The 11,853-nt window shown below is 42.8% G+C and overlaps 1 protein-coding gene across 1 annotated transcript in view; it reads left to right on the forward strand.

Moving 5' to 3' along the window:
* PSMB2 (proteasome 20S subunit beta 2) overlaps positions 1-6,284 on the forward strand; it is a 36,805-nt gene extending 30,521 nt beyond the window's left edge. The window contains exons 4-6 of the mRNA XM_061186805.1: positions 2,012-2,174; positions 3,694-3,743; positions 6,050-6,284. Coding sequence (XP_061042788.1) covers positions 2,012-2,174; positions 3,694-3,743; positions 6,050-6,157 — 321 coding nt within the window. The 3' untranslated portion in view covers positions 6,158-6,284. The remainder of the gene's footprint in view (positions 1-2,011; positions 2,175-3,693; positions 3,744-6,049) is intronic.
* The last annotated feature ends 5,569 nt before the right edge of the window (positions 6,285-11,853 follow it).

Here is an 11,853-nt window from a genome sequence, read left to right on the forward strand (position 1 = left end):
CATCACTTTTAAGACCATTAGCTGTTATTACTTTATGCCCCATAATAGGATGCATAAATGTATTTGATTTCATTTAATGTGCATTTAATCGAATATATAAGTTTAGGGACGGGCATATAACCATGGGCAAGGCCTGCTCACTAGCCACTGTGGCAAATGCAAGAGGAAAAACACACTTTGCAGAGAAAAAGGAAGTCATTTTACATGGGAGTCTCACCACTGATGCCTGGGAGCATAGACGGGCCATGGTAAATGGCCCACCTGGTATCGAAAAAGAATCATCCATTTGGAGATGAAGGGCAAGGCAGACTTAGTTAAGGTTCTCTGTAGAAACTTGCATTTTTAGACTTGCAGGTAATACAGAGAAAGGATACCTATAAATAGGTTATTATAAGTACTGTTTATTTATCTCACAGATAAAAATTACTTCTTAGTTACCTTAGCAGAGCCTTATTGTATTAGAAAAATATTAGCATTTCACCTAAATCTACAGTTCTTCTAGAGTTACCACATTTCTTTGTATTTATGAACTTCCATTATTACTGTCTGCATTAAAAGTTTAGTGATTTGGGAATTCCCTGGTGGTCCAGTGGTTAGGACTTCGAGCTTTCACCACCTGGGGCGTGGGTTCAATCCCTGGTCGGGGAACTAAGATCCTGCAAGCTGTGTGACACAGCCAAAAAAAAGTTTAGTGATTTGACTTAAATATTTGCGACTTTCTACCCTTCCCTACCGCAAGACTTGTTTTTTCTTTTTCTTTTTTTAATCTTTTCTTTTTTTATAGTTGATACACAATATTATGTTAGTTCCAGGTATACAGCAAAATGATTCAGTTTTATATATGATTCAGTTTTTTTTTTCAGATTATTTTCCATTATAGGTTATTACAAGATTTTGAATATAGTTCCCTATGCTATACAGTAAATCCTTGTTGCTTATCTATTTTATGTGTAGTAGTTTGTTAATCCCATACTCCTAATGTATACCCCGGCTTCCTTTCCCCTTTGGTAACCATAAGTTTATTTTCTATGTCTGTGAGTTAGTTTCTGTTTTGTATACAGATTCACTTGTATTATTTTTTAAATTCCACATATAAGTGATATCATATAATATTTATCTTTCTCTGACTTACTTCACTAAGTATAATATTATCTAGGTTCATCCATGTTGCTGCAAATGGCAATAATTCAGTCTTTTTTATGGCTGAGTAATAGTCCATTGTATATATGTACCACATCTTCTTAAGCCAATCGTCTGTTGATGGGTATTTGGGTTGTTTCCATGACTTGGCTATTGTAAATAGTGCTGCTATGAACATTGGGGTGCGTGTATTGAATTAAGAGTTTTGTCTTTTCTGGACATATACCCAGGTGTGGAATAGCTGGATCATATGGTAGCTCTGTTTTTAGTTTTTAAAGGAACTTCCATATTATTTTCCACAGTGGCTGCACCAATTTATATTCCCACCAACAGTGTTGGAGGGTACCCTTTCCTTCAGACCCTCTCCAGCATTTATTAATTGTAGCCCAAGACTTGTTTCTTAATAGTGAGGCATACAGTTTACCATTTGAGATTTTGGTCCAGTTGTCCAGACTGAGCCTTCTTATTTTGGATGATGTGGTTGGAGCTGCAGCTTTCTTTAGCCTGTGGCCTGACACTCTCAGAATTGTGTGTGTTGGTTTCAGCTATTAGGAACAATGCAAGAACAGCCATGCTTTGCTTTTGAAATGCTTTTGTAACAGGTTTTGGTCCATGGGCTTTAAGAAGCAGCTTTTTCACGTACGTTAAAGTGCTCCAAATGCTCTTCTGTTCAGAGAAAACAAGCTGACCTCCGTTTACCTCTGACCACACTCTGGGTCCTTTAGATTTGTCTAAATCTTTACTTTCATCATGATTTACTCAGCTGCTGCTATTTTCTTATTTATCAAGAGTTGGAACGTTCCTATTTCCATGAGGAGAGGTGTTGGTGTTATTGCTTTGACCATCACTTTGCAGTGTCTTTCCTTTGCAGACCCCATATCATGTCAACCTCCTCCTGGCTGGCTATGATGAGCATGAGGGTCCAGCGCTCTACTACATGGACTACCTGGCAGCCTTGGCAAAAGCCCCTTTTGCAGCCCATGGCTACGGTGCCTTCTTGACTCTCAGTATCCTGGACCGGTATTACACACCAGGTAAGTTTCAGCTCTCTAAGTGTAGGGAGCAGTAGCAGAGCCCTGTCCTCAGCTGCTTCCTGGTTTTGGGCACAACCCCCTGGAGTTGGGTGGCCAGGGCTTGAATAGAGGATGGATCCTAAGAAGCACATGCAGGTGCCCTCTGGAAGCTTTCTCCTGTAGGTCATTAGGGTTATGGAAAAGCTGATCAAAGTCCCTCTTCTGCCAGATAAAACGAGGTATTGCATATGCCCAGAGCTGGGTTTTGTTTTGTTTTGTTTTAAAGGGGGGTTGGAGTAAAACTATAATTCTTCAGTTACAAAAGTTCAGTTTTTTCACTCATTTTGCCCTAGTTAGGTGCTCATTAGCTTCTCAGGTGTAAAGAATGAGCAAGTAAACCAAGGGGTTTGTAGGTTTGTTTTGAGCTTGTGGTAATGAACAGGTCTCCAGCATGACAACTGAGGGTTTCTTTTCTTAAATATCAAAGCTTTCTAAGGCCATAGCCTGAGCTGTTCCCTTGGTTCTTATCACCTAATGGCTACCCCCTCCTATAAGAAAAAGCTGGCTCTCTACTTGTCCATGAACCATCAGCTTGGCAAACCTCCAGACACTGGGGTGCTTTTGTGTTAAGTTCTATTTTCTGACCCCAATCCTAACCTCAACTTCAGCCACTGTGAGCAATAGGCAGTTGGGATTCTCAGCTTTTACAAGCTATAGATGTAGCACAGATAACCAGTTTTCTCCTTACATTCCATTCGTCCCTGTCAGTATAGTAAGAATCTGGCTTGTTCATTCCTTTTTAGGTGCTGCCCTCTCACTCAACCTCAGCCATGCCAGAGCTCCAGGCCACATCCTAAAAAGAATTAGCCTGGCCTCCTAGTGACTGTTTCTTGATTTGGCATCTGTCAGTAATACAGCTGATTTGCCCACCAAAATAACCACCAACCACCCCTGAAGCCTAACTGCATAATATGTCATCCCAGTTTGCCATGCCTGTGGACAGTTCCTTTGGCTCCTATTTTATGAGAGACTCAGCCCCATCCTATGAATTCTCTTTCCATTGTTAAACTGAGGCCCAGCTGGCAAAGTGAGGCTAAAACACTGGCCCTGTCTTCCCTTTCCCTGATTTGCAGCTGGCTAGGGCAGATGGAGCTGATTTAAGCCCTGGTCTAAAGGGGGGCTGGGGGCGTTGGGAGTTGGGGGATGGGCTATAAAGAAGAGGCAGGCCGCTGGACTTCTCTAGAGGCAAGCCCTGGCCATGGGAGGCAGAATTCCGTCATGCTCTCCCTTCTCTGTAGCAAATCAATTTGCAATGGCTTGTGGCTGCCTGAGCATTGGGTGTGGGGCACCCTCAACTGCATATGGAATAAGTTTGTTGCAAGCCAGAAGGCTAGGCATTTTGGTTTTTTTGCCTTTTCTGTTGTGTGGCATTTGTGTGGCATGCTGACCTGAAAAAGTTTGAAACTTAGTCAAAAGTTGCAGCAGAGAGTTGGACTTAATGTCAGCACCTTGAGTGCCTGGCCTCTGTGTTCTCTTTCAGCTATCTCACGTGAGAAGGCAGTGGAACTTCTTAGGAAATGTCTGGAGGAGGTGAGTAGCTCCCATGGGATCCTGAAAGGAATGTTTTCTCTGTTTGCCAATATTGTTCCCGTTCCTCAGTTGCATTTTTTCTGATCCTTGCCAGAAGGTATAATAAATATCCACTAACCAGATGTGAAGTTGCTACCAGGGGTAGAGTTTGGTACATAACAAGCTTATTTTTTCGCTCATGGGTCACCTTCTCATCAATGTCAATTTTATAATTTAATTAATTTTCTTTTTGGTTCATCCAGACTAGTGGTTCTCAAATTTTAGCATGTATAAGAATCATCTGGGGAGCTTGTTTCCTAAAAAAGGCAGATTCATGCTTTCCACCCCACTCCCCACCCACTTCTGATTCAGTGGTCCTGGTGTAGATCTTGAGAATATTTTAACCAGCAGTCCCAAGTGATTTTGCTGCAGGTGGTAACTGGGGCCATACTTTAAGAACTATTGTGCTAGATTTTATACCTGCTCTATTTTTGTGCTACCTGGAGTTGTCATAAAGTCTGCTCCTTTGGAGACTTCCCTGGTGGTGCAGTGGTTAAGAATCCGCCTGCCAATGCAGGGAACACGGGTTCGATCCCTGGTCTGGGAAGATCCCACATGCTGTGGAGCAACTAAGCTCGTGTGCCACAACTGCTGAGCCCGCATGCCACAACTACTGAAGTCCTTGCGCCTAGAGCCCCTGCTCCTCAACGAAGAGTAGCCCCCACTCGCTGCAACTAGAGAAAGCCTGCACGCAGCAACGAAGACCAAACGCAGCCAAAAAAAAAAAAAAAGTCTGCTCCCTTAACAGTACATAAGTTTGGGAGGGAAAGCCTCTGCTGGGAATTCAGGAGGCCATAGAAGGAAACTAAGAGGCTTTGGGCAGTAGGGGAGAGTAGCCCTTAGTTTATGAGGCCAGGAACACAGGCCCTGCCCATTCCAATACTACTCCTAGGAGTCTAAGGCTCTGGGGTATGAATGGAAGATGAGGAGGAAAAGAAAGCAGCTCCTGTAGGCTTTTTAATTCTTTTACTGTTCTTGTAGCCTAAGGATGAACTTGAATTCGTGGTCTAGTGAGAAGAGAGTAGGAGGTTGAGAGCAGGTGGTAGCATTGGACAATAATGTCAGTTTGCCTCTTACACAAGCCTGTCATTTTCAGTCCATAGTGCCCCTTTTTCCTCTTGTTTGTAAATCCCCTTTCCAAAGCAGAAGCTGAGAATAAACTCATGTGCTTTTCTTATTAACCATTCAGCCAAGAGGCCGTATTAGTCCAGCAGCCCCAAGTGTTGCAAGGGGCTGCCAGGAAGAAGCCACTGGAATATTGAATGCTTTGAGACTTTATTCCCCAAGGATCCTAAATATGATTATTTTATAAACCCACATTTCCTTATTGTCACCTTTTCTTGATCTTGGAGCTTGTTTCTGGACACAGGAGTCATCAGCCAGAGAGGACTGTAGGAATGGAAATGGTTGTTGCTGTCCAGTCCTCATCTGTAAAGGAGATGGGAAACATCAAGAGAGGGAGGGCTTAGGCCTGGAGAGGGGTACATTTCCAGGATATGCCCCTAAGGGAGCACGTGGAGCTTTGGGCCTTCTATCTAGAGATGAAGTGAGGTGTCCAGGAAGAGTCGCCCACAGAAGCAAAGATTTCCTCCAGCTGTGTTTCTCAGTAATCTCCAGCCAGGTTAATGGGGCCGTCTGGTTTTATGCACATAGACCACAGCTCCTTTGGAACAGCCTCTCAAGCAGAGAGTCTCATGAAAGTCCAGAGGTGTTTCTTTAATGACAGGTTAGCTTGTATTGGAGGAGACAGAAGCAGGAGTTGTTCCAAGAGTAGTTCTGAGGCCATCCTTCCCACCACCCCCCAGCTATACACACAAACACACACACATCTGGTCCTTATAATGTGGGCGGGTGACGGGAGCAAACTGTTGGGACCTAGGAGTACATGGCTTTGGTCCAAAGCTTATTCCTAGGGCAGTCGCTTCTTGGTTGGCTTGTTACCTTGAGACACTTTAAAAGAGAAGTCTGTGTTTACCAGGCTAATTGGTGGCAAATTGTGAGGAATAGAGCATTAGATTGTCTCATTCTTCATCAGCTGGCTGACCAGAGTCAAGCCCTCAGCTCTTGCTCACTACCTTCCAGTCAGCCTCCACCTGCAGTTTGGGCTTTCCTCAGTGTCCTAGTACCAACTGCCTCCAGTAGGATACCAGCGCCACAAAAGCAGAGATCATTATCTGCTTATATGCCCAGTGCCTAGAACAGAGCCTGGACCACAGTTAGTTCTCAATAAAAATTTGTTGACTGATTTCCTTCATGTTTCTCTGCAGCTCCAGAAACGTTTCATCCTGAATCTGCCAGCCTTCAGTGTTCGAATCATTGACAAGAATGGCATCCACGACCTGGACAACATTTCCTTCCCTAAACAGGGCTCCTAACGTCATGCCCTCCCTCCCACTTGCCAGGGAACTTTTTTTGATGGGCTCCTTTATTTTTTTCTACTCTTTTGACGTGTGCTCTCCATAGATGGTTATTTCAGAATAAAGCTGACTGTGGATAAATTGAGTGCTCTGGGTTGAGTCTCAGTGTACCTAACATCACCTCAGGAAGGAAGTGGAGGGAGGATTACCTGCATTGGACTTTTTGCCAGGACTGTCTTTTCTCCTGCCCCTTTCCCTTCATTAATGCTCTGATTGCCCTTTAGCAGCTGACAGCTTGCTTGCTAATGTTTCATTCCCTCTAAAGCAGTGGTTCTTTATTGCCCCTAAGCTTAAACATTTTTAACTTAATTAATTTGAATAGGTAATACATGTACCTATAGATTGACATATATACACTAATATGTATAAAATAAGTAACTAATAAAAAGCAGGTGGATAGCACAGGGAACTCTACTTCACTTTGCTGTACAGTAGAAACTAACACAACATTGTAAAACAACTATACCCCAATTAAAAAAAAAAAAAAGAAAGAAACATAAATAAAAAGTAAAACTGTAAAACATCTAGAAGAACCCCCCCCAAAAAAATAATTGTTATTGGGCCATTAAAAAAAAAATGCAAACAGTACAAAAACACACAGTAAAAATGTTTCTCCCATCCCTATAATTTAATCACCGTCTTCCCTTCCCAGAGGAAACTTCAGCTACTAATTTCTTATCTAACCTTAAAGAGGTATGCTGTTCTTGTATAAAATATATGCAGGCACATGTCCCTTTTAAAAAATATTTTTAAATGTTCTGCATATTGCTTTTTTTCATTTAACACTGTGTTGGAGATTGTTTTTATATCACTACCTAAATAGCTACCTTATTGTTGTTGACAGTTGCATAATATTCCATGAAATTGGTGTACTGTAGGTGGTTAACCAGGTATCTGTTTTACTTCCTAACCTAGCTTTTTGGAAATGAGTAATGTATATGTTTTTTGATTGGTGCCACTAAAACAGTGGTTCTTAACCAGATGTATGTATGAGTCACCTGGGGAGTTTTCTTTTTTAGTCTACATGATTAGGCTGCATTCACTCCCGGATTCTAACAAACAGGTTTGGGGCCTAGACTAGGAATATTTTTTTAAAGCTTCTAATCTTAGGTGATGATAGAGAACCACCAGATTGAAGCTTTTTTGGAGCAGTGGTCCTCAAACTTTAGCATGCATCCCAACTTCCTTATAAACACAGCTTGCTGGGTCCTACTCCTGTAGTTTAGGGTGTGGCCTGAGATTTTACATTTCTAATATTTCCAATTGATGCTGATGCTGCTGGTCTGGGAACCATACTGTGAGCACCATTTGGTCTTAAACTAAAGTAAGCCCTACTTTATTCCATTCTGTGCTACTCTTAATACCACATACAATAGGTTTTTGGTTTATCTGAGGCGAAATATATCATCTCTCTAAGATTCTCCGTATAGATCAGCACATTTGTATTAACAGTATTGGATTAATATCAAATTGAATGTCGTACACTTTTTAATACACCAATGGTAAATGCTTTATACCATAAGAAGCAAGCTAATCATTGAATAAATGGGCAAAAGAGATGATTCACATGACCACAGCTGGTTCATCATCAAACACCACCATCAGTATGCATAGGTGTGGGCTTCTGGCTAGATTCCTGAATCTCTTTCCGAGGCATCTATTTTAAAGCTCCACAGGTGATTCTTATGCTTGCCCCAGTTGAGTGCCACTACTAAGGCATGAGCAGTCATGCTTCATGGTTTTCCCATCTGTAGAATGGTCAAAATTGTATGAGGATTCCATGTGCAAATATAAAGCATTTGGAACAGGGCCTGGTATGTGGTAAGTGCTCAATAAGTACATAATTATTGGTAAACTTGTTACTCTACATCCAAGCCTCACCAGGAATGACATTGTTCTCTGCCTTTGAATATAAGTGTCCCCAGGGCAGTCTCGTAGGCAAGCCCGCCAGCCCACCCTGACTTCCAGTCTGTTTTCTCCAATCCAGATGTCTTTTCTGAGCTCAAGATACACTTAATTCTAGGTATCTCACCCTCTAGTCATAGGGACATCAAACTCAGCATGTCTAAATCTGAGCCTTACCATCAGCCCCCAGCTCCCAAGTGCCCAAGCCAGAAACCTAGGCATCATTTATCTTTGATAAGCTTATTTTGCAATAAATTTGGTTTTGCAGAAAAGTTGCAAAGATAACACAGAGTTTTCTTATACCCCTCACCTAGTTTCCCCTGATGTTAACATGTTACATTTGTAAAAACTAAGAAGCCAACATTGGTTGGCACATTAGTATTGATATTAACTAAACTCCAGCCTTTATGCAGATTTCACTGATTTTTCCACTAATGTCCTTTTTCTCTTCTAGGATATGATCCGGGATACCATATTGCATTTAGCTGGGCATCATTTTTGATGCCTTCTTTATCTCCAACCTTCACATAGTCACCAAGTTCTGGCAGTTTTACTTGCTAAATCTTTTTTTATTATTATTAATTTTTATTGGAGTATGCTTGCTTTACCTTCCTAAATCTTTTGATGAAAATCTCCATCTCCATTATCTCAATTCCCCGACCAGGGATTGAACCCGGGCCATGGCAGTGAAAGCCTGGAATCCTAACCACTAGGCCACCAGGGAACTCCCTTTCTTGGATTTTTTTTTTTTCTTCATTTATTTATTTACTTATTTTTGGCTGCATTGGGTCTTTGTTGCTGCGCGCAGGCTTTCTGTAGTTGTGTCAACAGGGGCTACTCTTCATTGCGGTGTGCGGGCCTGTCATTGTGGTGGCTTCTCTTGTTGTGGAGTACGGGCTCTAGGCACACAGGCTCAGTAGTTGTGGCTTGCGGGCTCTAGAGTGCAGGCTCATTAGTTGTGGCGCACGGGCTTAGTTGCTCCGTGGCATGTGGGATCTTCCCGGATCAGGGCTCGAACCTGTGTCCCCTGCATTGGCAGGCGGGTTCTTAACCACTGCGCCACAAGGGAAGTCCCTCTTGGGCTATTTTAACAGCTTCCTAACTTCTCTCTACTTTTAATCTCCTCCCTCTCCAGTTTTTTCTCTGTACTCTCAAAATTGGATCATCCATTCCTCTCCTCACTTAAAACTTTTCTGATGGTTTTCCATTGCTTATAGAATAAAGCCCACCTTTTTGGTTTGACATGCTAAACATTTCATAATCCTTTACCAACCCAGCTCCCCAGTTTCCTTTCCCTCTTCTGTACCTCATAAAGCCATGGCCCAACTGAATTGATACGGCCTCAGCATACATTTTTTACTTCACGCCTGTATATATATATACCTACTGTAAGAAGGGTAAGCATTGCTTCCTGGAACTTTTCTTACAGGTATGTATATATGTATGATTGAGTCGTGATGTAGTGCACTCTGATATTTTCTAATCTGTTTTCTTCTACCAGATTTTGTTTTTTTTAATGCCAGCTATGTCCTAAATCAATTTCCTCAAGTTTGAAAAACACTGGGAATGCACCGATGCTTTAACACTCCTGGCCAAACACTGCTCAGAATGGTCTCCCGATTGGTTCCCATCTGCTTTCAGGTGATTAATACACAGAAAACAATTTATTCCTTCCCAGGCTTGGGGTGAGAGGGGATAGGTTGGAGAAGAGAGCACCTGTTTTGCCTTAGGGTAGGGAAGCTTAGCTCTGACTAGTGAAGAGGTTAGGGAGGCTGACAAGGAACCCCTAAGAGATGGAAGAGGGTGCTGAAAATAGTTTAAGTGCCATATGTCTTACCTCATTTAATCCCCTCAACTTCCCATAGTCTAAAATAATTTTAGTAGTAGAATGTCTCTTGCAGGCCCACGGCTTTCGTTAAAGCAGAACATACTTTCAGCCTTTCCTCCAATCCTCCTTTCATATGTGTGGGCTGAGGCAGGGAAACTTCTTGGGAGAAGAAATCACATCTTTGGACCTTTCCCCTGGGAGATGACGCCCAGACCTTTCATTTCTGCAAAACACCTGACCATCTGTCTCTGGCAGCACACCTACAAAGAACTGGGGGAAGAGAATTCCAGGCAAAGAGAACGGTAAGTGCAGTGGCCCTGAGGCATAACAGTGGTAATTTGAGGAATGGAAAGGAAACCAGTGTGGCTAGAGCAAAGTGAGTGATGAAGAGAATAGTTTAAGATATGGTTGAAGAAGTAGGCAAAGTTTTGATTGTTGCAGGGCTTTAGTATGAAGGTGTACCAGTGAAAACAGAGAGACCAGTTGGAAGACTATTGTAATAGTCTCGAGGACTAGGGTGGTAGCAGAGGAGATAGAAAAGGATGTGGACTTTCTGATGGATTGGGTGTAGGGAAAGAATCAAATATGACTCCCTAATTTCTGGCTTGAGCAACTGGGTCAAGAAGGTGGCGAGGTCAAGATTTGAGTACTTGAGTCAAGTACTCCATTTTGGACATAAATAGAAGAGAGAATTTCAGAGAAGAGCAAGTGGTCAGCCATGTCAAATGCTGCTAAGTCCAGAAAAAGGGCCTTTGGGTTTGACATGTGGCCATTGATGACCTTGCTGAGTGGATTTCCATAGGCTGGTAGGGATAGAAGACAGATTAAAGTGGTTGAGGAGTGAATTGAGGGTGGGTGAGGAAGTGGAGGTAGGGGTGTAGCAATCTTTTAAAAACTCTCCAACTGCAAAAGAAGTAAATGGGGAAAGGATTTATGTTTTGTAAGGTAAGAGATCATAGAATATGTGTCCTTTGGGGAACGATCTAGTATAGATGATTCAGTAGAGAGGGAGAGAATAAGGTGCAGGAAAGAAAAATGGCCTCAAGAATGAAATCCTCAAGGAGACAAAAGAGCTGGATTTGAATGAGCCAGATAGACACACATAATCGTCAGCAGCATTCATATTGACACACATACAGACCCACCACCAATGGTCATGTTAACACATCACACAGACCTAATAGCTGGACTGACACATTCACACACAGGCCCAGTAAGTCACAGTAATACACATACAGCCCCCCCCCAGATTCACTACACACACACACACACACACACACACACACACACACACGCCACACTGACAAGCCAGATAGACCCACCATCTGTACCCTCTCACAAACAGGTGCCCACAGCCCACTCCGAGGTTTCCCCCTTATAGTCCCCCTCCCACTCCACCCCCAATTCCCAGGCCCTGCCTCTCCCCTGTGACCTTGCCCTCTTGGGAGGCAAATCCAGGCCTGGGCTGAAGAAGGACAGGGAGAGCTTCATATCCAATGAAAAGGTTTTATTAAGAGAATGAGAAAGCAATCTGAGAGTTGGGGAGGTACATTACTGCAGGGTCAAGAGAAACAACAGCAAATACAAAATCCCAGCAACAACCTCAGGGTCCCTGACATCTTTCTTCCCTCCCGGCCCACCAACAGCCCTTTGCAAGCAAAAACACCCTCTCCATCCTGGTCCAGCTGGACATCTTGGTGCAGAGCAGAAGACATTGAAACAAGAGTCCTCAACTCATTGGGATAAATAAGTTGCACTGAACATTTTTAAACTTTAAATTACAACATAAATAAATAGACAGCAACAGGACTGAAGTGCAGCCTGGATTCAAGTTATCCAATTTGTGTTTATCTTCTCTGTTCCTTGAGGGCCCCTCCTGCCCACTTCTTTCCAAGAGTGGCAGGGGTCCAAAGAGCCCACT

The sequence above is a fragment of the Eubalaena glacialis genome, chromosome 3 (genome assembly GCF_028564815.1).
Source record: "Eubalaena glacialis isolate mEubGla1 chromosome 3, mEubGla1.1.hap2.+ XY, whole genome shotgun sequence".
Classification (NCBI taxonomy): Eukaryota; Metazoa; Chordata; class Mammalia; order Artiodactyla; family Balaenidae; genus Eubalaena; species Eubalaena glacialis.